At 40.7% G+C, this 23,047-nt stretch overlaps 1 protein-coding gene across 1 annotated transcript in view; it reads left to right on the forward strand.

Moving 5' to 3' along the window:
* LOC134586988 (CD109 antigen-like) overlaps nucleotides 1-23,047 on the forward strand; it is a 98,562-nt gene that overhangs the window by 50,861 nt on the left and 24,654 nt on the right. The window contains exons 19-24 of the mRNA XM_063442989.1: nucleotides 12,598-12,715; nucleotides 14,475-14,588; nucleotides 15,806-16,024; nucleotides 17,152-17,296; nucleotides 18,547-18,723; nucleotides 20,833-20,914. Of these exons, the coding sequence (XP_063299059.1) occupies nucleotides 12,598-12,715; nucleotides 14,475-14,588; nucleotides 15,806-16,024; nucleotides 17,152-17,296; nucleotides 18,547-18,723; nucleotides 20,833-20,914 (855 nt within the window). The remainder of the gene's footprint in view (nucleotides 1-12,597; nucleotides 12,716-14,474; nucleotides 14,589-15,805; nucleotides 16,025-17,151; nucleotides 17,297-18,546; nucleotides 18,724-20,832; nucleotides 20,915-23,047) is intronic.

Below are 23,047 nucleotides of genomic sequence, written 5' to 3' on the forward strand. Positions count from 1 at the left end.
CGCTACGAGCAGCAAATGTCCCATAAAAATGGGGTTTGCCTGCAAAACTGTTAATCAAACGGAATGGCGTAGACAACCCAATACTCAGTCCAGAAGATGGGAAGAGGATCCTCCAGGAATGGAACATTACACTACAGGCCAGCAGCCCCAAGAAACCACTGCCGACCACAGCACCAAGGTCTCTCACTAAAGACTGGGAGCAGACAACGAAGGCTTCATGCACACCCACGGACTGCAGAACCTCACCGACCTGAAGAGACTGCCAGACCATAGCAATGCTCGGTAATAACCGAATGGACTGGAAGTAGAGGTTTTATAATTGTATTTAATTACTTGACCCCCTTATACTCTATTCTATAACTGTCGGTTAAAAGACCCATGACCCAGGCCGCGATCGGGTGAGATAACACCCGGACTCTCTTGAACCTTTGCATTGTTGTAGATCATATATGTTATAGATCTCGACATTCTGCCCCAAGTGGGCCACCCCCAAGGCTCCTACGTAGCCTTCACTGTCCGTTGCTTTACGCAACCCAATGCCACCACATGGTGACACACGGAGTATTGTACATAGTTATTACCTTGTTGCTCCCCCCCCTCCCTTGTGAGTATATCCCTGAATTGCACCATACCTAACTTACAACAAAACCTTGAGCCTTTAACATCTAGGAGTACAGCGCTCCTTAAAACTACCTTATGGTGATTAAAATTATGTCACTAAGCACGAAAGGGCTTAACTCCCCGAACAAACGCAGGTTGGCCATACAGGAGGCTAGAAAATGTGGTGCTCTAGTGGCGTTCTTCCAGGAGACACACTTTAGGTGGAAAGATAGGCCTAAATTTACCTCCAAATGGTTCCCCCATGACTTCCACACCTGCTATACAGCCAAACAATGTGGCGTTTCCATCTTAATAAACAAAGATGCAGTGTTTTCTCTAGTCCGCAAGATAAACGATAGAAAAGGGCGATACCTAATATTGCAATGTCTCCTTAATAATACCCCATACACACTGGTCAACATTTACAGTCCTAATGAGAACCAACATGAATTCTTAAACTCGACTCTGGCACTACTTGACATGTATAAATATGGGGAGGTAATCATTGGAGGTGACACGAACTTCTTATTAGATGGCGAGTCCGACTCATCCACTGCTACAGGGCTTTCACGAGGCACCATGCGGCAAAGAATGGCTCTAGCAACCAAAATCTGCACCACGCTAGCCTCCCACCACTTGTTGGACCCATGGCGCATCCTCCATCCCACAGAGGTGGATTACACCTGCGATACAGTGGCACACAATAGCTACTCCAGAATAGACCGATTCCTCATTCCCGCCACATCAATGCCTAACATAGAAGAAGCTACTATTGGAACAATGTCATGGTCTGACCATGCACCTTTCACCATGTGCCTGTCCCTTTATTGGGGAACTATTCCCCAATAAAGGGACAGGCACATGGAGACTTAACAAGTCCCTTCTGACAAATCCCTCCATAGTTGCACATATCACTATAGACCCACAGCATTATTTCACTGAAAATACGATAAATGACTCCCCTAAAGAACAAATCTGGCTAGTACATAAGGCGGTCATACGGGGTAGTCTCATAAAACATGCCAGTCAAGCCAAAAAACTAAGGATGGCAAAATGACTCGCTGGTAGCGGAAATCACTACACTGACACACTCCAACAAGCGAGAACCAAACAAGACCACTTACAAAAAACTATTAGCCCTCCAAAGCCAATTGAAAAACATAGTTAGCCAAAACAATGTATTTCCTACGCAAAGCTGAACACAACGTCTTTACTAATGGCAACAGAGCAGGTACCCAGTTAGCATCACAATTAAAAGAGAGGAGTGTCGCCTCCAGGATTGCCTACCTAATAGATAATAGGGGGAAGAAGACATTGAACCCACAAAGTATTGTGGATCTGTTTGCAAATTATTACAGTGAGTAGTACAATCTCAAAAATGACCCCAACATGTTCCTACCTACCCATGATGACATTGACACATTTTTAACAGACCTTGATTTACCGAAACTAAAGGACGGAGACCTAGACCTTCTACAACAACCATTCTCCCTAGATGAGCTCACAGCTGTAGTATCACAACTCCCAGCCCACAAATCCCCAGGACCCGATGAAAGTATTTAGAAAATTGGGCAGACTAGATGGGCCGAATGGTTCTTATCTGCCGTCACATTCTATGTTTCTATGTTTACTTCAGCCACTCTAACACTAAATTATACACCACTGCTGATGCTCTGCAAAACAGAAATAAACAAATGGAAACATACAAAGATCTCCTGTTTGGGAAAATTAACGCCTACAAGATGATGATCCTGCCCCGTATCCTTTACGTCTTTCGGATGCTTCCCCTCAGAGTTCCCAACCAATACTGCAAAACATTACAAAAATTGTGTAGTGCATTTATCTGGGGGGGCAAGAAACCTAGAGTGTCTATGGCACTCCTACAGACCGTCACCTGCTCGGGAGGTGTCGGCCTCCCAAATACCAGACAGTACTACAGTGCAGTAATTCTGTCCTTAGGTGTCCTTCTACATGCTCCACCTAACACAACTCAATGGGTGGACATGGAAAGGGCACAATTCCGTAATCAATCCCTACTTGAATATCTATGGACACCCAAGCAATTAAGACCAAAGCGACAAGACCTTACAATAGCAGTGTGGGACGATATCATGGGAGCAATAGGTTACAATAATTCCTTCCACCCTAAATCGCCCATCTCGACCCTCAGAGCAGTAGTACCAGATATCCCACTCCAAGACTGGCATACGGCAGGAATCACTGATAACTGACGGGAAAGTAACACCCTTCCCACTACTACAGTCACAGTGGCAACTTCCGAGTCGAGTCACCTTTTCATACCTGCAGGTGAAAAGTGTACTACAAGCACATACGATACCCTGGCACAACTCAAAAGGCCCACCACAAATTACCCCGCATCTGCTCATTGATAGATGTTGGTCCTCACCTAATAAACCTAAAATACTCACATTGTGCTATAAAACCTTGCAAGAACTCACACCGACAAAACCACATTCGAACAAAGCCCAGTGGGAAAAGGACTGTGGTGTAATACTGTCAGACACAGAGTGGCTCCATGCCTTAAACGGGTTGTCCAAATGGACAAAGTGCTTCTCACATACAGAAGCCCATAGGAAACTCATGTACCGTTGGTACATGACCCCACAAAGACTCCATCAGTTATTCCTCACGACAAACCCAAAATGCTAGAGATGTAATTCAACGTCAGGCACATTACTACACCTGTGGTAGTCCTACAGAGACATCCAACCTCTCTGGACCGCAGCACGGTCAGTCTTGGATACACTAGATATCCCAAAATTTGAACTGACAGTATCCATCTGCCTACTGCTACTGCTCCCGGCAGGACTAAACCCAGGTCAAAGGCAAATCATGGCGTTAGTCTTACTAGCATCTAGAAATCTCCTAGCACTTAATTGGAAATCCCAAGACTGCCCTAATATAGCTTGGTTGCTTCATCTAAGTGTTGCTTCTAAGTGTGTGTGTGTGTGTGGTTGGAGATATTCTGGAGAGTTTTACAGAAGCTTCAACTGTCTAAGAGTTGTGCTAAGAGTTTTCTTTTTTACTGTTACAGGTAAGATTCATCTGTAGGAAAAGGTTACTGATTGCACAAGGTTTGATTTCCTGTTGGTAATTATAAGGCATTTGATTTGATAAGGTAGCTACTTGATATTGATTGCTGTTTAAATTAGCTATTGTTTGCTAATAAGCAGAGGCCTACCCAGGTGTTAAACATTCCTAGTGGGAGGTGATTTCAGGAGTATATAAGGGTAGTTGTCATTAGCTTGGCTAATATAGCTTGGTTGCTTCATCTAAGTGTTGCTTCTAAGTGTGTGTGTGGTTGGAGATATTCTGGAGAATGTTGCTTCTAAGTGTGTGTGTGGTTGGAGATATTCTGGAGATAAGCTGGGAGGAGTCGGGCAACTATAGGCCAGTAAGCCTTACTTCAGTAGTGGGGAAAGTGATGGAAACCATGTTAAAGGATAGGATTGTTGAACATCTAAAAACACATGGATTTCAAGATCAGAGACAACATGGGTTTACTTCAGGGAGATCATGCCAAACTAATCTTATTGATTTTTTTGATTGGGTAACTAAAATTATAGATCAGGGTGGTGCAGTAGACATTGCTTACCTAGATTTCAGTAAGGCTTTTGACACTGTTACACATAGAAGGCTTATCAATAAACTACAATCTTTGAGTTTGGATTCCAATATTGTTGAATGGGTAAGGCAGTGGCTGAGTGAAAGGCAACAGAGGGTTGTAGTCAGGGCTCGAGTCCTGCAGGAACGCATGGGAACGGCGTTCCTGCACTTTTTTCACAGCAGGAACGCCGTTCCCCCTGCAGGCACTCAAGGGGCGGCAAAAAATGCCGCCCCCCAATGCCCTGTATTCCCCCTGTCATGGGGGGGCCACCTGATTGCTCCTCTCTCCCCCCCGGCGGGCGGCTCTCTCCCGATCACACACGGCGAGGGAGCTGTGTCCTCTCTGCTCCCTCTCGCCGCGTGCCGTTTTCTGATGCAGGGAGCCGGAATATGACGTCATATTCCGGCTCCCTGCATCAGCAGACAACCCACGCGGCGAGAGGGAGCAGAGAGGACACAGCTCCCTCGCCGTGTGTGACCGGGAGAGAGCCGCCCGCCGGGGGGGGGAGAGAGGAGCAATCAGGTGGCCCCCTTGACAGGTTTCCTAAAAGGTGGGGGGGGGGTGTGCAATATTAATAATATTAATTATTTGTATATATGTGTGTCTGTTAGTGTATGTGTGTGTCTGTTAGTGTATGTGTTTATGTCTGTGTGTGTGTATGTCTGTGTGTCTGTTAGTGTATGTGTTTATGTCTGTTAGTGTATGTGCGTGTATGTCTGTTAGTATGTATGTGTGTGTATGTCTGTTAGTGTGTGTGTGTGTATGTCTGTTAGTTTATGTCTGTTAGTGTATGTTTGTGTCAGTGTGTGTGTATGAGTGTACTTACGTCTGTTAGCGTATGTACGTGTGTGTATGAGTGTATTTGCTTCTGTTAGTGTATGCACGTGTGTGTGCGTATGAGTGTATGTGCTTCTGTTAGTGTATGCACGTGTGTGTGCTTCTGTTAGTGTATGTTTGCGTGTATGTGCTTCTGTTAGTGTATGTTTGCGTGTATGTGCTTCTCTTAGTGTATGTTTGTAAGTGTCTGTCAAATCAGTGAGAGTCTGTCATTTAGTGTGTGTGTCTCTCTGTCAATGAATGAGTGTGTGTCAGTGAATGTGTGCGTGTCAAATCAGTGACGTCTGTGTGTTTGTCATTGAGTGTGTGTATTACTGTCAGTGTGTATCTGCCAGTGTGGGTGTCTGTCAGAGAGTGTGCTTAAAGGGACACTATAGGCACCCAGACAACTTCAGCTCATTGAAGTGGTCTGGGTGCAGTGTCCCAGTCCCCTTAAACCTGCAAGTGTAATTATTGCGGTTTCTCAGAAACTGCAATAATTACCTTGAGGGGTAACTCCACCTCTACTGGCTGTCTACCAGACAGCCACTAGAGGGACTTTCGGGTGGTTAGGTGACCAAAAGTCGCCTAACTGATGCTGGACGTCCCCACCCTGTGCATGAGGACATCCAGCATCTGCTAATTACCCATAGGATTTTAACCCCTTCAGTGTTGAGTGGGGGATGGGGGCACTATAGGGAATTATAGTGCCAGGAAAACAGCTTTGTTTTCCTGGCACTATAGTATTTCTTTAAAAGGAGCAGGAAAAGGTGGAGTCTTAAGAGGAAGGGGTGGGTTCTTAACCAGGAAGCGGTGCGCCTTTGCCAGGAAGGGGTGGTAAATTTAGGTTAGGGGGGTGCTCAGGTATAGTCATGCCTAGGGCAGCACAAAATTAAAATACACCACTGTGTGAGTGTCTGAGTATGTGTGCGTCTGTGAGTGTATGTGTGTGCACGCGTTTATATATGCATACAAGTGTTTTGGGTTTTTTTTGGGGGGGGGGGGGAGTTCCCACACTTTTTTCCCCAGGACTTAACCCCTGGTTGTAGTCAATGGAGTATATTCGAAGCTTGGGCTTGTCACCAGTGGGGTACCTCAGGGATCTGTACTTGGACCCATTCTCTTTAATATTTTTATTAGTGATATTGCAGAAGGTCTTGATGGCAAGGTGTGTCTTTTTGCGGATGATACTAAGAAATGTAACAGGGTTGATGTTCCAGGAGGGATAAGCCAAATGGAAAATGATTTAGGTAAACTAGAAAAATGGTCAGAGTTGTGGCAACTGACATTTAATGTGGATAAGTGCAAGATAATGCATCTTGGACGTAAAAACCCAAGGGCAGAGTATAGAATATTTGATTGAGTCCTAACCTCAACATCTGAGGAAAGGGATTTAGGGGTGATTATTTCTGATGACTTAAAGGTAGGCAGACAATGTAATAGAGCAGCAGGAAATGCTAGCAGAATGCTTGGTTGTATAGGGAGAGGTATTAGCAGTAGAAAGAGGGAAGTGCTCATGCCATTGTACAGAACACTGGTGAGACCTCACTTGGAGTACTGTACACAGTACTGGAGACCCTATCTTCAGAAGGATATTGATACCTTAGAGAGAGTTCAAAGAAGGGCTACTAAACTGGTTCATGGATTGCAGGATAAAACTTACCAGGAAAGATTAAAGGATCTTAACATGTATAGCTTGGAGGAAAGACGAGACAGGGGGGATATGATAGAAACATTTAAATACATAAAGGGAATCAACACAGTAAAGGAGGAGACTATATTTAAAAGAAGAAAAACTACGATAACAAGAGGACAGTCTTAAATTAGAGGGTCAAAGGTTTAAAAATAATATCAGGAAGTATTACTTTACTGAGAGGGTAGTGGATGCATGGAATAGCCTTCCAGCTGATTAGATGGGCCCGAATGGTTCTTATCTTCCATCACATTCTATGTTTCTACACTGAAAAATGCACATTCACAAGTGTAGAGCAGATGAGTCTGTACTAACTTAAAAGCTCCAATAAGTAATCCCCAGGAAATGCAGGCAAACTTGAGCTTGGAGTGAAGTAAAATTAAATCTTTATTTCAGTCAACCTAAAACAACTTTGCTAGCGGATCGTCTCTTCCTCCACTTCGCCTCACAAAGCTCTTTCCCAGTTTCCTCAATCTGGCCATGATATCAGGTCCGAGTACTATTTGCGTCTTCCGGGAGGCAGGGTTTAGCGTCCGTTTACGTACGTGATATAATAGCATAGTAGCGTGATGACGTGTTTCACCTTCATAGTGGCTTCTTCAGATTTCTTGTAGTTGGCCACCAGGTTTGCATACATCTCAGGAGGGATTTTGTTCCACTCCTCTTTGCAGATCCACTCCAAGTCATTAAGGTTTCGAGGCTGACATTTGGCAACTCGAGCCTTCAGCTCACTCCACATATTTTCCATGGGAGACTGGCTAGGCCACTCCAGGACCTTACTGTGCTTCTTCTTGAGCCACTCCTTTGTTGCCTTGTCTGTGTGTTTTGGGTCATTGTCATATTGAAAGAAAAAGATATAAGTGGAGCACTAAAATACCTGTACAAACGGATATTAGATATATGTTGATAGAATCGTAATTACAATGTCCTGTAAATAATAAACAACCAAATCATAGTGCAGATATTTGGAATGCAATAAGAAATAGAGCAAAAACCATATGAATTTCCAACTCACAAATATAGAGCCAAAAGGTCACCTGGCTCTAGTGATAGACACCTTGGGATCTTTAGAAGGGGATCCACTACCCTTTCTTTGTCTCCTCCTGGTCTCCTCCACTCCCAATAATAAGGTAGAGATGTAGATAGGAAGATTTACAAGTGGTTAGGAAGTAATTTATTAAGTAAATAAAAATCACAATAAAAATAACATAAAAGATTCTATTGAATCAAAATGACATCAAATAAGTCCTTCAAGTAAATCCAAAACGCGTTTCACCAATGGCTGGCTTCCTCAGTTGGTGTAAATACTCGAATGCAAACGTCTCCTCTTTTATAGGTCTGTAATTGATCAATTGCCGGCATCTGTGAGGGCGAACATCCAATTGGTGGAACGCATGCGTGACACGCACGTCCTTACCGGCATCAGCATATGCGGAAGTTCGGTTCGTGGAACGCTCACGTGACCGGATGATGCATGCATTAATGTGTCAATCACCTGGTTCACTTCCTGTTTTGTCTTCGTGCAACGCATATATGCGTTCCACTTTGTCCGTGATCTACACAGTCTACAAACCCAAATTACATCTTTATAACTAGAAATTAACTCTCACATTAGTGAGCATACGGAGGGACAAGAAGTAGAGAAAAAAGGGGAAGAGAGGAAAAATAGTAAAAACAGATCTTGAATAATGCAGTATCAATCTTCATGTGTCAATATTACAAATCATATTATATAATGAAATAAAAATGTGTAAAATTATTGGGGCTATAAAAAACGTCTAATATGAGGCTATAAATTCTTACAAAAAAGATGATATCACTTAAAATGGCAAAATTAGACAAACATGAGGTAATACATTTAAAGTGCACATAGTGAACATAGAAAAAGGATTTGACCCCTTTGCAAATTGATATACTTTGAAATAGTATATGGGGAAAGTGATAGGTCTCATGGAGAGGTAGGGATAAAATAAATATCTGTGGGAATTTCATAAAAAATGGCATAGCTCAAAATCTAAGTTCAATCCATACGGAACTAGAGTATTAAAATTATAAATAAAAGACATTTCTTCCATCCCAATTTGTTTAATAAAATCTCCACCTCTCCATTTTCTCCTCACTAACTTAAGTGCACAAAATGTGAGTACCTGTGGATCTTGACTGTGACATTGTTTAAAGTGCTGAGGGATGCTATGTGTTTCTATTCCCTTCTTAATGTTTCTTACATGTTCAGAAATCCTAATGTGCAAACATCTAATTGTTCTCCCTATGTACATTTTATTACAGGGACATATTAGGAGGTAGATGATATTTTTGGAGAAACAAGTTAGCTGGTCTCTTATAACATAATCTTTGCTAGTAATATCTTTAGTATTTTTAATGTTTCTTTTTTTGCTGTTAGTTTCCCTGCATGCCAAGCATGTCCCGCACCCAAAGAATCCTTTACTTTTTGCGAGGAAATTGTCATTCCTAGTAGAGGTTTTTTTTAAAAACACTATTAACCAAGAATTGTTTAATATTTCTACACCCCCTATGCACTATTTGGGGTCTCAATGGCAACATTTCTTTGAGGATTGGGTCGTCTTGTAGTAAATGCCAATACTTATTGATGGCATATCGTACTTTTTATTTCTCGCAGAGAAACCACAAACGAAGGGAACTTTAACCCCTTAAGGACCAAACTTCTGGAATAAAAGGGAATCATGACATGTCACACATGTCATGTGTCCTTAAGGGGTTAAACGTATTTTTACCTGTTTCTTGTGTTTTATTTTTATTACAAGAAAGTAAATCACTTCTTTTAGATACTTTACTTTCCTCAATGCTTGTTTGTAAATCTTTTTCCTTATACCCTTTTTCTAAAAATTGTTTTTTAATAACTTGTGTTTGTGTTAAAAAATCTCTTTCTTGTGTGCAATTTCTTCTTAACCTCATAAATTGGCTTTTGGGTGTGTTTGTAAGCCACGGGATATGATGGCAACTTGTTAAGTCTATGTATCCGTTGCAGTCTACCTCTTTGTATGAATGGTCCCATCTTCTATAAAAATATTTAAATCTAAAAAAATGATGTCTGACTTACTATGTGTAGAAGTAAGTTTAATCTCCCAATCTTTGTCATATTGGAATACCCATCCACGACCCATTTTCAGTGAGGGAAGGAGGTTCTCACCCAAGATTTGATGGTATATGGCCCCGTCAATCGTCACTTTAATGCAGTGCAGTTGTCCTGTCCCCTTAGCAGAAATCGCCCCAAAGCATAATGTGTTCACCTCCATGTTTGAAGATGGGGATGGTGTACTTGCGGTCACAGTTGGCATTCCTCCTCCTCCTCCAAACACGGCGAGTTAAGTTGATGCCAAAGAGCTTGATCTTGGTCTCATCTGACCACAACACTTTCATCCAGTTCTCCTCTGAGTCATTCAGATGTTCATTGGCAAACCTTAGTTGGGTCTGTTCATGTGCTTTCTTGAGCAGGGGGACCTTGCGGCGCTGAAGGATTTCAGTCCTTCACGGCGTAGTGTGTTACCAATTGTTTTCTTGGTGACTATGGTCTCAGCTGCCTTGAGATCATTAACAAGATCCTCCCGGGTAGTTCTCGGCTGATTCGTCACCAACCTGTTGTCACCTTCTCACCAAGTTGCTTGGCGAAGGTCTTGTAGCCCATTCCAGCCTTGCGTAGGTATACAATCTTGTCCCTGTCATGCTTGGACAGCTCTTTGGTCTTGGCCATGGTGGAGAGTTTGGTATCAGATTTATTGACTACTTCTGTGGACAGGTGTCTTTTATACAGCATACGAGCTGAGATTAGGAGCACTCCCTTTAAGAGAGTGCTGCTAAATCCCAGCTCGTTACCTGTGTAAAAGACAACTGGGAGCCAGACATTTTGATGATTGATAGGGGATCAAATATTTATTTCACTCAACGTCATGCAAATCAATTTATAACTTGTTTGACATGCATTTTTCTGGATTTGTTTTCTGTCTCTCACTGTTAAAATACACCTACCATTAAAATTATAGACTGATCATTTCTTTGTCAGTGGACAAAGGTTCAAAATCAGCAGGGGTCAAATACTTTTTTCCCTCACTGTATATGGAAAAAATCATTGCTAAAACCTTCAAGGATCAATCACTGGAACACTTACTGGTGGCACAAATAATTTCCATCAATAAATCATATTAGTAGTGGTTGCAGGGGCGAGAGAGCCTTTGGTAGGTGCAAAGGGATAAAGGCTGTAGTGGGTGCATGGGGTAATAGAGGTGCAGACGAGATAGGGGCTTTAGTGGATGCAGGGCCTGTATTGTGTGCAGGGAGCCAGGTGCTTTAGGGGTAATGAGGGCTGTAGTGGGTACAGGAGAATAGAGACTGCAGTTGGTGCATGGGGATAAAGGCTGTAGTGGGTGCAGGAGGATGGAGGCTGTAGTGAGTGCATGGAGATAAAGACCCTTAATTAGTGCAGGCAGGGCCGACCTTAGGCCATTAAGCGCCCTGTGCAAAAAAATCTTCATAGCGCCCCCCCATCCTCCCGGTCATACGCCTTCATCCATGTATGTGTATGTGTATGTGTTGTAGTCTTTTTTATAGGGGATTTATTAAATTATTAATGATTTGTAAACAAATGTGTATTTCCTCTTCATTGTTACCTTGCAGTGAGGGGTGAATGTTGATCTCTGGTGTTCCAGTATGCTGGGAAGCTGGTCTGCACCCTTCACCAGGTGCAGACTATGAGTAACTGTCTCATTAGCTCAGACATTTACAGTGTCAAGGCTTTCCTCTGGTAATCTGTAGCAACACACTGAATAATCGGAGCTTGGAAGATAGCTACTTATGGTCTACAGCAAATTCAAGTACAGGCCAGAGGTATCAGACTGCCTCCCATGTATTTCTCAGTGGCAGACTAAGTATGTCACATAATACTGTGATACACAGTTACAGGCAGACATACACACATACACAAACACTCAGTTGCAGGCATACAGTCCCACACACAGGTACTGGCGGACAGTCACACACACAGTTGCAAGCAGACAGTCACAAACAGTTACACACAGTTACAGGGAAACAGTCACATACACAGTTACAGGCAGACAATCACACACACACACACACACACACGCGCACACACAGTTACCAGCAGGCAGTCACACACACACACTCAGTAACAGCAATACACAAAACAGTACACACCCTTAAAGTGCAGTGCTTAAGTGCAATAAAATTTACCCCGTACAGAAATGTATCTACAATAAAACAACAAAGGCCATATATAGATTAGTAAAGTCTTATACTTGGAGATAATAAAATTCAATGCTGAACTCTCAAAAGTAAAATAAGGAAAGGCTTATCTGGTGTGTAGTAAAAGTCTGATGAAGACCTTTTGGTGTTCGTACGCTTTTCGTCTCCCATAGTGTGTGTAGATAGCTCCTTCCAGATGGTACAGAGGAATGTATCAGAGCATTACTATGGTAACCTGGGGCAACGCTCTGATACATTATAATGAGGGAGACCAAGTTCTATCCTCTTCCCCTCAGCAACTAGTCATCCTGACCAGTGACGTTGACGTCTTGGAAGTTCGGTGGGGGACACATGGAATGGACATGTTGTAATCTATTGGCGGCAGTTGATTGTGGTGATTCATATGGTCTTTAGCAACTGGAGTAATTGAAATGTTTTTTTCCTTCCATTGTTAATGCAGCAGTATAGGGAGAGAGAAGGAGGGCTGTATTATCTCTGTATATTTTATATATTTATGTAATGTAAGGAAATTACAGTTAATGGTTTAGCTAGTATTTTATTAATTGACAAATTAAAGAAATTAATTCCTTATTTTGTTTCTACAAATAAAATGTATAATTTGCAGTTCTGGTGCCACAACTAATCTTCAAGTGACTACTCCTCAAACTAACAGTACTTGGATGGCGAGTGCATTCGTTATTTCTGAGGAACACGGACTTGGATTTACAGAGGAAAGCGTTGAGGTAATGTATAACTAAAAAACTATATTAGTCTAGTCTAGTTAGATTCTCAACAATATTTTCTAAATGCTATCTGTCAGTGCTATGTACATTAGTCAATGTTACATATCTTTATTGATATTAACCCCTTCACTACCAAGTGGTTGGCAAAAAAAAAAATGATGTCTTTTTCATGCTAAAAAAACAACAAAGAAATATGCAGACAGTCTCAATATGTAACTGAAACTCGCTGCATAAACTGGAACAATATATATAGCGTGATTGATTCCAAATTTAGAACCTGGCTTTTAAAATCATATGGTCAGAGACCCCATTGAAACAAAGTATATACAAGTGATCCTGCAGTCCTATGCCAGCCCAGGATAGTATAGATAAGGAGATAGTACAGTAAATATCCTCACTCCCTCTTAATAATAAGCTTTATTGTGATCTGCTATAGGGATAGGAGTATTAAGTAACTAAATCTCTATAAGCAATACCTCCTAGGATATATCCTTGTCAAGCTAGAAAAATATATTGCAAAACAGAGAGAGATAGAGACTGAAATAGAAATACAAAATCAGTCAAAATCAGACTGATAATTATCATTTAAAAAGCCTCTCTCCCTGTAAAACTAGCTAGATAGGCATAGGAAAGAAAAAGAAAAAACGATAATAAATAAAGTTAAATTAAATAGTGATCATGGTGCTCCAACACCAGTGCCCAGTGCAGAAAAAACGCCCAACGTACATTTCGGTGCTATAGATGCACCTTCGTCACGGGCCCTGACGAAGGTGCATCTATAGCACCGAAACGTACGTTGGGTGTTTTTTCTGCACTGGGCACTGGTGTTGGAGCACCATGATCACTATTTAATTTAACTTTATTTATTATCGTTTTTTTCTTTTTCTTTCCTATGCCTATCTAGCTAGTTTTACAGGGAGAGAGGCTTTTTAAATGATAATTATCAGTCTGATTTTGACTGATTTTGTATTTCTATTTAAGTCTCTATCTCTCTCTGTTTTGCAATATATTTTTCTAGCTTGACAAGGATATATCCTAGGAGGTATTGATTATAGAGATTTAGTTACTTAATACTCCTATCCCTATAGCAGATCACAATAAAGCTTATTATTAAGAGGGAGTGAGGATATTTACTAAACTATCTCCTTATCTATACTATCCTGGGCTGGCATAGGACTGCAGGATCACTTGTATATACTTTGTTTCAATGGGGTCTCTGACCATATGATTTTGAAAGCCAGGTTCTAAATTTGGAATCAATCACGCTATATATATTGTTCCAGTTTATGCAGCGAGTTTCAGTTACATATTGAGACTGTCTGCATATTTCTTTGTTGTTTTTTTGTCTATTTCTGGGGTTAAGCCCCTCTGAGACAGCTGGAGTCTCATATTGGTACGCCTGTCTCTGCATGACCCCTGCAGCCACTGCCCCATCTTGGGAGTTTCGGGGGTGGCGGGTGCGGTGGTAATACAGGGACTTAGAACGTTGTGTTCTTTGTCTTTTTCATGCTCTTCAGCAGTGCAGTTAAAATAAAACAAATATGCATTTAAGATTTTAAAATCCTACTTCCTTGAACCAACTGGGCAATGTCCAATCAAATGCTTCACAGAAAGAAATATTGTGGAAACAGAGAGCACATTGGAAGCTATAAGGCATACCGTACATGTCATAGATTTATTTATTGACCATGTCTCCAATTACAAATGTCACAATTTACATTAGTTAATGGTTTACAGATTTTCTTTTTCCATTTTCTAGATGGAAGTATTCCAACCTTTGTCCATGATGATAAACCTACCATACTCTGTTGTAAGAAATGAACAGTTCATTCTGGAAGCTGTCCTTTTTAACACTCTCCCAGAAAACAGGGAGGTATGTGTTTTTGATTATTGTATTTACTATTATATATCAAAATAATAAATAATGTTCAATTTATTCATTTTTCAATGAGGGCTTCACACATTTAAATAAGAATAGTTTTCAAGTGCTGAGTGGTAATATATTATCGAACTAACAAGGCAAAGCAAAGGCATTAAAAGGACATTCAGCACTCTGTGACAATTGTATAATTCAAAAGCTTTAGCTTTGAATGAGACAGTTGCCTCACTCTGCAGACCGTATAAAGTAGGTAAATGTGATTTTTTTTTTTTCACATTTACCTGCTTCTTCTTTCTTCTGCTTTCCATACCCACTCCAGTGGAAACACTGATCTAGCCAATCAGTGTCCTATCCCTAAGTATATTGGAAATGTGCATTGGGCACACCTGACAGATGTACACATGTGCAGTTGCAGAGGTGTAACTAGAAATTTGCAGAAATTGACCTTGGGCCTCTCCCCCCTTCCCTTCCTTCCACTGCAGACCCTCCATTTCTACCCCCACTTCCCCTGGAGCCCCTGCATTTCCCCCCCTACCTGCTGACCGCGGTCGTGGTACTCGTCTGAAAGGAAGTCCTGTCTCAGTGAGCACTTTCTGTCAGACCGCTTGGCCACACTACTCACAGCAGCAGGAGGGAGCAGCAAATCGCTCCCGTCCTGCTGGTCAGCCTGCAACCGTGTGCCCCAGCCAGTGCGGCTGTGCTCCGGCCCTAAAGGTATACCAGCGGCAAATGAAAGTCCATAACCACTAAAACTCAATTTAGTGGTTTTGTTGCTAATAGTTTCTGGTTACCATCCCCTGATAGTTTGTTAGATGTTTTAGAAATGGTTAGGATTAACAGCTAATTCCTCTCAACATATGAGATTCCTTATAGTTACTGTTGGACAAGGCCATATGGTTTATAATTTATAATGTTTCTAATGGTTTGGAACCCCAAGTTGGTCTTATTTTGCCCTAATGCAAGCGTCACTATTATATATCCCTCATACTACTGGTATGATATATTTAGGTAAGGGATAGGGGTAGTGTGCTTGGTTGTTTGGAGGTTAGAGTTAGGGTAGTATAAGTGTTAATGTTTTTTTGTTAGTTTAGTGTATTGGTTCATGGTTAGTGAAAGTGTAGTGTAGGGAAGGTTATTGTTTAATGATAGCTTACTTTAGTTTAAGAACAGTATTTCAATTTTAATATGATTCTTTTTATTTCATATATTAGGTGACAGTTACATTAAAAAACAGTGACTTGTTTGAAGTAATTCTCCCTCGTAATGATCCTAGTACCATTGACGGCCTAATTAATGTGATTGTTCCCAGTCATGACACAAAAATTGTTCAATTTCCAATAAACCCCAAAAAGCTTGGTGAAGTCTCAATGACCGTGACAGCAATTTCATCTGAAGAGTCTTATACTGTAACGCAAAACATATTTGTAAAGGTAAGTTGTGCAAAATTAGCTGTTTTAAAGTGTTATTATTTTGAAACTATTTTTTTATTGTGGGAAAATAAGAATCTCTAAGCTTACAAAAATGTACTTACCCCCTTTTCAGAGATATAAATAAGTCTTTATGACAAAACCCCTACATTTCTTACCATAAATGTCATTATGCTTAGTACAAGTGACAGAAACAATGTATCGACTTGCCTGTCTTTGTGATTTTCATTCCTGGCTTTACCTTGTCTGAGCTAGATTATGAAATTATTTGCAAAACATGTAATATCAATGTAAATTAAATTGGCTCAGCTCAAGAAGAAAAATGCTAACACAAGTTCTAAGGGATTTGTAATGTTTTGTTCAATGGTGTAAATTCCAAAGAAGTGACAGTTCCTCTTTAAGGTATAGACTGCGGAAAACAGGGGTTAAATTAGTTTTGGTAATACTGAAATGCCACCAGTAGGTGGATTGTGAGTTTGTTGTTAACACCCAGTTATAAGAGAATTGTTATTTAGGGTGTGTTAAATTATGGTTCTTTTGCACGAATCACAATATTAAAGCTAATCCTTATTACAATTAAATAATCACAGTAGTGAACTTACTGCAGCCTTGAGATCAAAATTTTGCAACACAGTATGAAGTGATCTACAAAACACCAGCTCACTGCTTGAAAACTGCTGATCTAGAAATCGATAAGAGAAATGCAAAATAATAAAATTAAAATAAAGGATACAGCACAAAGTAAAACATTTATACATACTTGACCCCAAAAGCACTGCCTTGCTTTGTGCAGCTATGTTCAAAGCCATATATTAAATGTTCCAGTCTCATTACCTTGATGTCTTCAAAAATATCCGATAATCAGTAGTGGCTGGTGAAGTTTTGAGATGGTGCGGTGCATGACTTCTCCACCAGAATCTATCCTAACTCTGTAGCCATAAGCTTCTGGCCAGCTCTATTTTCTATGTTAGAATTTGAGCAGCCTTCTCTTAACTTCCGTGGCAATTTCTATTTAAACAATGAAGAATAATAGATTGAATTTGCAGTGAATTACAAAATGCTGAAAGTAACCAAGTGCTCTTCTTCTATTGCCTGACCCAATGCTTTAAATTTCTCCTCTCTTTGTAAAGGCTGAAGGAGTGAAGCGTTTTTATACAGAGACTGCAATTTTTGATTTAGCTGGTGCTAAAGCTCAGACTGATCTGAAGTCTTTCTTGTTCACTTTTCCCAATGAAATGGTAAAAGATAGTGAGGAAGCATTTATCACAGTTCATGGTAAGTATTGTTAAATTGAGTGAAAAGTCTTTAAAAAAAATATCTCTATACAGAAATAGTGGGGATCTTCAGAAATGCATAAAATGGTTCAGATATATTTGCATATAAGGCCAAACATAATTTTAGACATTTGCAATAGATGTGGTAAATTAACATTGACAAAGACGCTGCTTAAGAATGAATAAGAATGCGGGAAGGCTTCCCACATACAGCTTATTGGCTAAAACAAGGATACTGTGTTCTGCAGACATGTCAAGATGAAACCCTGGCTCCTCTCACTGGCTGCTATAATCACAGTAGCGTGCAAGCCTCTTAAAGGGACACTATAGGCATCCACACCACTTGATCTAATTAAAGTGATCTGGGTGCACTGGTCCCAGTGGTGGAACTAATGTAGAGAGGGCCCTGGTGAAATAAAGTTTTTTGGGCCCCCCTCTAGTGCAAGAGTGGATAAAAAGTAGATCTCCATCTGTCTTACAACGCTAACGATTCTATGCTAGCAGGGTTGTATTTGCCAATCCTCGCAGGGTTGTATTTGTGAGCAATGTTTGAATGTATACAGATGTACATACACAATAACATACAGATACACAAATATACACACTGACACATACAGACGATGTCACATGTACACCTTGATATGCAATGCTTCCCTATGGGGAGGGCCTAGTGCACTCGCAGCCCTCAACAAAGGGTGGGTGCTGTCGGAGGAGGTGGAGCGGGGATGCAACACTGAGGGAGATCTGCAACGAAATTGGATATGTTGGATAGGTTGGATAGGAAATTGGATAGGTTTTTAACCATTGCAGCGCCATGGGGAAGTGGGGGAGGGGAGAGCCAACTTTGTATTCTTTACACTACAGAGAATCTGTTTAAATTCTTGTATAATGCAGCAGTAGTAGAGAAGATTTACCATTTCTATGCATACTAAATAGGGAATAGGCTGATCTTTGCCTGAAGAATTTTTTTTTTAAGACTTGCATTTGCAAAACAAATGTAAAACAAAAATATAGTATCTCTATACATGGGGATATGAGGGTAGGGGTTACTTGGACTGAGTGAAAACTTCCCATGAAGATACACTTTACCTAGCCCTAATGAAAATATAAATATTTAATATTACTTTTATTTAATGCTTCATGCGGAACATTATGCAGTATAATGATGAGTTTTGTTATAACTAGAAACATTTAGATTAACATACAGTTCAAAAAATGAAATGATGAAAATAAATAATTTTATATTTTTAGGGGACCTTCTTGCACCTTCAATAGATGGTCTTGAGTCACTGATCCAGATGCCATGTGGTTGTGGAGAGCAAAACATGATTAATTTTGCACCAAATATCTATGTTCTTCATTATCTGATAGCAGCTCAAAAGCTAAAGGAGGATATTAGAACGCAAGCCATTAACTTCATGATATTAGGTGAGTGTGAAGAAAAATCATAGGATATTACTGCCAGTGCAGTGTTTAGACACAGTTTCGAGTGTTCTGAGTGTTTATCAAGCTTCACAAAAACAAGGAAGGATGAAACTGTTGTCATGTCATTTCACTAAGACAGTAATAATGGTGTTTGAAATTAATTTCTGATTTTAAATTCTGCTTTTAATTAAACTAATAGTTAAATGTATAACTGTAATCTAAGATGGACTACCACAAGCACCTCTCTGCATATTATGGAGGGTGTAGGAACAATCAATGTTTGGGAACAGTCTATTTATATATTCTTGGGCTCTATGTATGGTAGGGTGAATAGAGAACTATTTTCAGAAGAATTTGAGAGGAAAGTGGACTTCCTCTCATTTAGTGTTACACTGATTTAATCTTTTAATGCTAAACAAGAACCACCAACAGCTTACCCCCTCTGTGCTGCTTGGGCTAATGAGAAGCATAAATGGGCAGCTGTAATAGTATGAGAGTGTCCATGACTCAACCTATCCTATCACAGCACCCACAGCTGGTATGAATTGGTATGGCTAGAAGGAAGAATGCAATCTCTGCCTTAGCCATACCTCCAACAGGGGCAAAGATGTGAGTGACCAGGGGCCCTTATTTATTGTTACACTGCTCAAAAATGGATTTACATTAAACAGTTGCACAGCATCAAGAATTCCAGGCAATAACCAATTCAATGAGATTAAATCGTTGTAGTGCCTACAGTGTCCCATTAAAAGGTTAATCCAAACACCATGACCACTTCAGTGATAGTAAGTGAGTCAGGTGCTTGAAATATATATGAGCAGTGTTTCAGAGTAACATCCTGATGATCTCTGCCTATCCAATGCTTCTACATAGGGAAGCATTGGGAGGCTAGTACACGTGCGCAACAAATCGTTGCACTCAGCATTGAATCAACACATTTCAATGGGAAGCATTCAGCATTTTTTTGCGAAGCGTGGAGGCACTGAATGTCAGACCGGCAATCATTGCAGAACCAAACCCAGCAAGATGCAGGAAATGACCATTCGTGACTTGCCGCCCCCTCCCTCCCCGCTGCCCAAATCCTCCTCTCTGCCTACCTATCATTCATGTAAAACCCTCACACTCCAGTGATTGGTGTAGCCAGAGGGGGCTTGTGCATTACATTTCAAATTAATTGCAATGCATTTACATTTTTGGCAATTGGCGTTTTCATCCAAAATCTCGAACTCTAAAACACTATATGGACAAATCATGAAAGAAACAAAACAGACAATGCACAAACACATCTTATTTGTTTCTTGATTCAGAACTCCATCCATGATGCCAAACAAAGATGATTGATGGTTAGGGAACATCCACTAAATTTTGATTATATTTACAGATCAAGTGTGAATACACCAGTAGAGGAAAAAGGGAATACATTAAAAAAAAAAAATAATCTATTGTCATATATTATCTATGGTATTTAATAAACATAAAATATACAATTATATAAATGTTGATTTTTTTTTTTTACTGTTTCTCCTATCCTCCCCTCCTTTATTGGTTACTTATTTTCACTTGAAATGTGAAACATATGGTGCCTATTACCATACTGCACAATATATACACATACTATTTATAGTCCAATTTTTGCGTAATTTGTCAGGATCTTTTTTCTGACATGATGGCATTGGAAGAAGTTCATCTGAAATGAAACATGTGAACAAAACCAGAATCCTCCAGTGTCAGTTACATCTCCATAGGAAAGTATTGAAGCAATATTTTCCTATGGGGAGGGCCTAATGTGCTTGTGTTGCTCGCCACGTATGTGCATTAGCCCTCTCCCCCCCCCCCGGGGGAGGCGGAACGTTGAGGGAGATCGGTGCTGGAATCAGGTAATTGTTAAAAAATGTTTAACCCTTTCAATGCCTGGGGGGGTTGGGGGGAGGGGAGTGGCAAGGTAGGGTGGCCAGAAGGAACTATGGAATACAACTATGTGTTCCTTACATGATAGAATCTCTTAATATAATTTTGGAATTTTTGTATAACATGTTAAAACTTAGTATTAGTACTTTATAACTTATAGTAAGGTGACTTGATCTACATTATCCATTTTTTCTTATCACTCAGGTTACCAAAGGGAATTATCTTATAAGAGAAGTGATCATTCATTTAGTGCTTTTGGAAACATTGATGATTCTGGGAGCACCTGGTAAGTAATATAATGCAAAATCAAGAGCAATGTATTATTAACACTGCTTGCAATGGAGTTTGCATGGTTAATAAAAGTACTGTAACCTGGAATAGCAAGTCTGTTTACTCTTTCTTCTATAATCATCTTCTGTAGCAAAATGTACTCTAATTCCAATAATTACTATAGGTCCTGTATTTTAATGGAATATTCCATTTATTTATACTTATTTAACACTTTATATTTATTATACCACCAAGATTTGTTAATAAAATAGATGCTGAATTTTAAAATAACTATAAAGAAACCCAGAAAAGTGGGAGGCGCTTAAAGGGATACTATAGGTATCCAAACAATTTAGGTTAATAAATCACCATTGGTATATAGATCATGTTCCTGCAGTCTCACTGCTCAATTCCCTGCTATTTAGGAGTGAGCACTTCTAAAAAGGATCTGGATTCTAGCCCGATCCTCCCTTTTATGTTCCCTACTCCTCCGGTCACATGAGAAACGTCCACCCGCCCCGCCCCCCCACCAGAAAAAACAGCATATTATGTATATATTTTGAAGCACACTGGCCAATATGTGTGTGTGTGTGTATATATATATACACATACACACACACACATTCACAGGGCTATTTACTAAAGAAAGAATTCAAAGTAAATTTTGTAAGGAGACAGCAGCCACATTGAAAGCATTGCTGTCTTAGATAATTTTTCCAATTTGGCTTTTTTGACCCTAAATTTCAAATTCAATTTGAATTTTCCCTTGAGTTAATAATCCTATCAACCTATATGCTAAGTTAATACTTTTATAAAATGTTAGTCAGACAGCTCTGAGGGTGCTCTTCCTGAATGATTTGTGTCCCAGAACAAATTTTAACTCATTTAATGCTTTTCTATGAGAAGCAGAAATAGCACCCATCCAGCGTCCCAATACTTCTTTATGAGAATAATTCTATGAGCTGGGAGATCATTAGTAGTGATAATCTCCCTCAGGTGGAGCAGAGCTTTGGTGCATCACTGCATTGGAGGTAAGTAACTGCTTTACTTCATGGGGAAAAAAGGGGACGCAATAATTTAAATTGTGAGTGCTACACTCCAGCGTAATACAAGTTTCATTTTACTAATGTAACTCCCAGCTCTGCTACCTCCTACATTCCACCACCCCCTAAAGAACTGTCCCAGCTTGAAAAAAACTTCCCAAAAAATGGCACACATCTTCAGACACCATGACCTCAATGCCAGCTCTTCTGGCATCTGTATGCAATCACTGTATTCTTATAATTCACTGAATGGCGTGATTGCAAACAGATTCCATTCAATTTGTTAATGGAAAAAACCGCAGCAACTATAGTGAGTGTAGATGTGTAACGAGTATATACCCCTACACGCAGGATCCAGCCTAACAGAAGACAGTACAGAGGAGAGATACGTCTACCGGACCTTAGAGTGGCCGGACTCGACGTAATAGGATAAGACAGAGTCAGGAACGATCCGAGGTCAAGGGCACAAAGAGACAGCGTAAACGAAAACTAGCCGGGGACTGGTACACAGGAATCAGCAAGCCGGCAAACAGTACAGAATAGGATAAAGCGAAAACGAAGTCAGAATACAAAGCCAAGGTCAAATACGGAGAAACACAACTGAACACAACAAGCACTAAAGGGAACTGTAGCAGAAACCACGATAGGGCAAGGAACTAAGGGAAAAGGGTAAGTATAAGTAGCCTTCAAACTAATGTGATTGGCTCCTGTCACTTCCACTCCCCCAACAGGTAAGTGTATGGGGTGATTGGCATGACAGGAGCCAATGGGAGCCTTTTTGCAATTTAGGCTCCCACTGTCTCTTTAAGAGCGCGCCCGAGATTCGCGGCGCGCTCTTAGCTGCAGGCGGGACACGTGACCGCTTCCCGCGGTCACTGCCCGCCTTCCTGTCTGAACAGTCGGACGAGCCGCGCGCGGCTCGTGCAGCCGCAGTACCGCGCGCGGCTTGAAGAGAGGACCGCGTCCGGCCCCCGGATAAGGTAAGTACCGCTACAGTACCCCCCCCTGAGGACACGCCCTCCGGGCGGGCAGGACCAGGCCTGGCAGGAAAACGCGAATGGAAAGAACGCACAAGGCGGGGAGCATGAACAGCATCCGCAGAAATC

The sequence above is a fragment of the Pelobates fuscus genome, chromosome 2 (assembly GCF_036172605.1).
Source record: "Pelobates fuscus isolate aPelFus1 chromosome 2, aPelFus1.pri, whole genome shotgun sequence".
NCBI classification, from domain to species: Eukaryota; Metazoa; Chordata; class Amphibia; order Anura; family Pelobatidae; genus Pelobates; species Pelobates fuscus.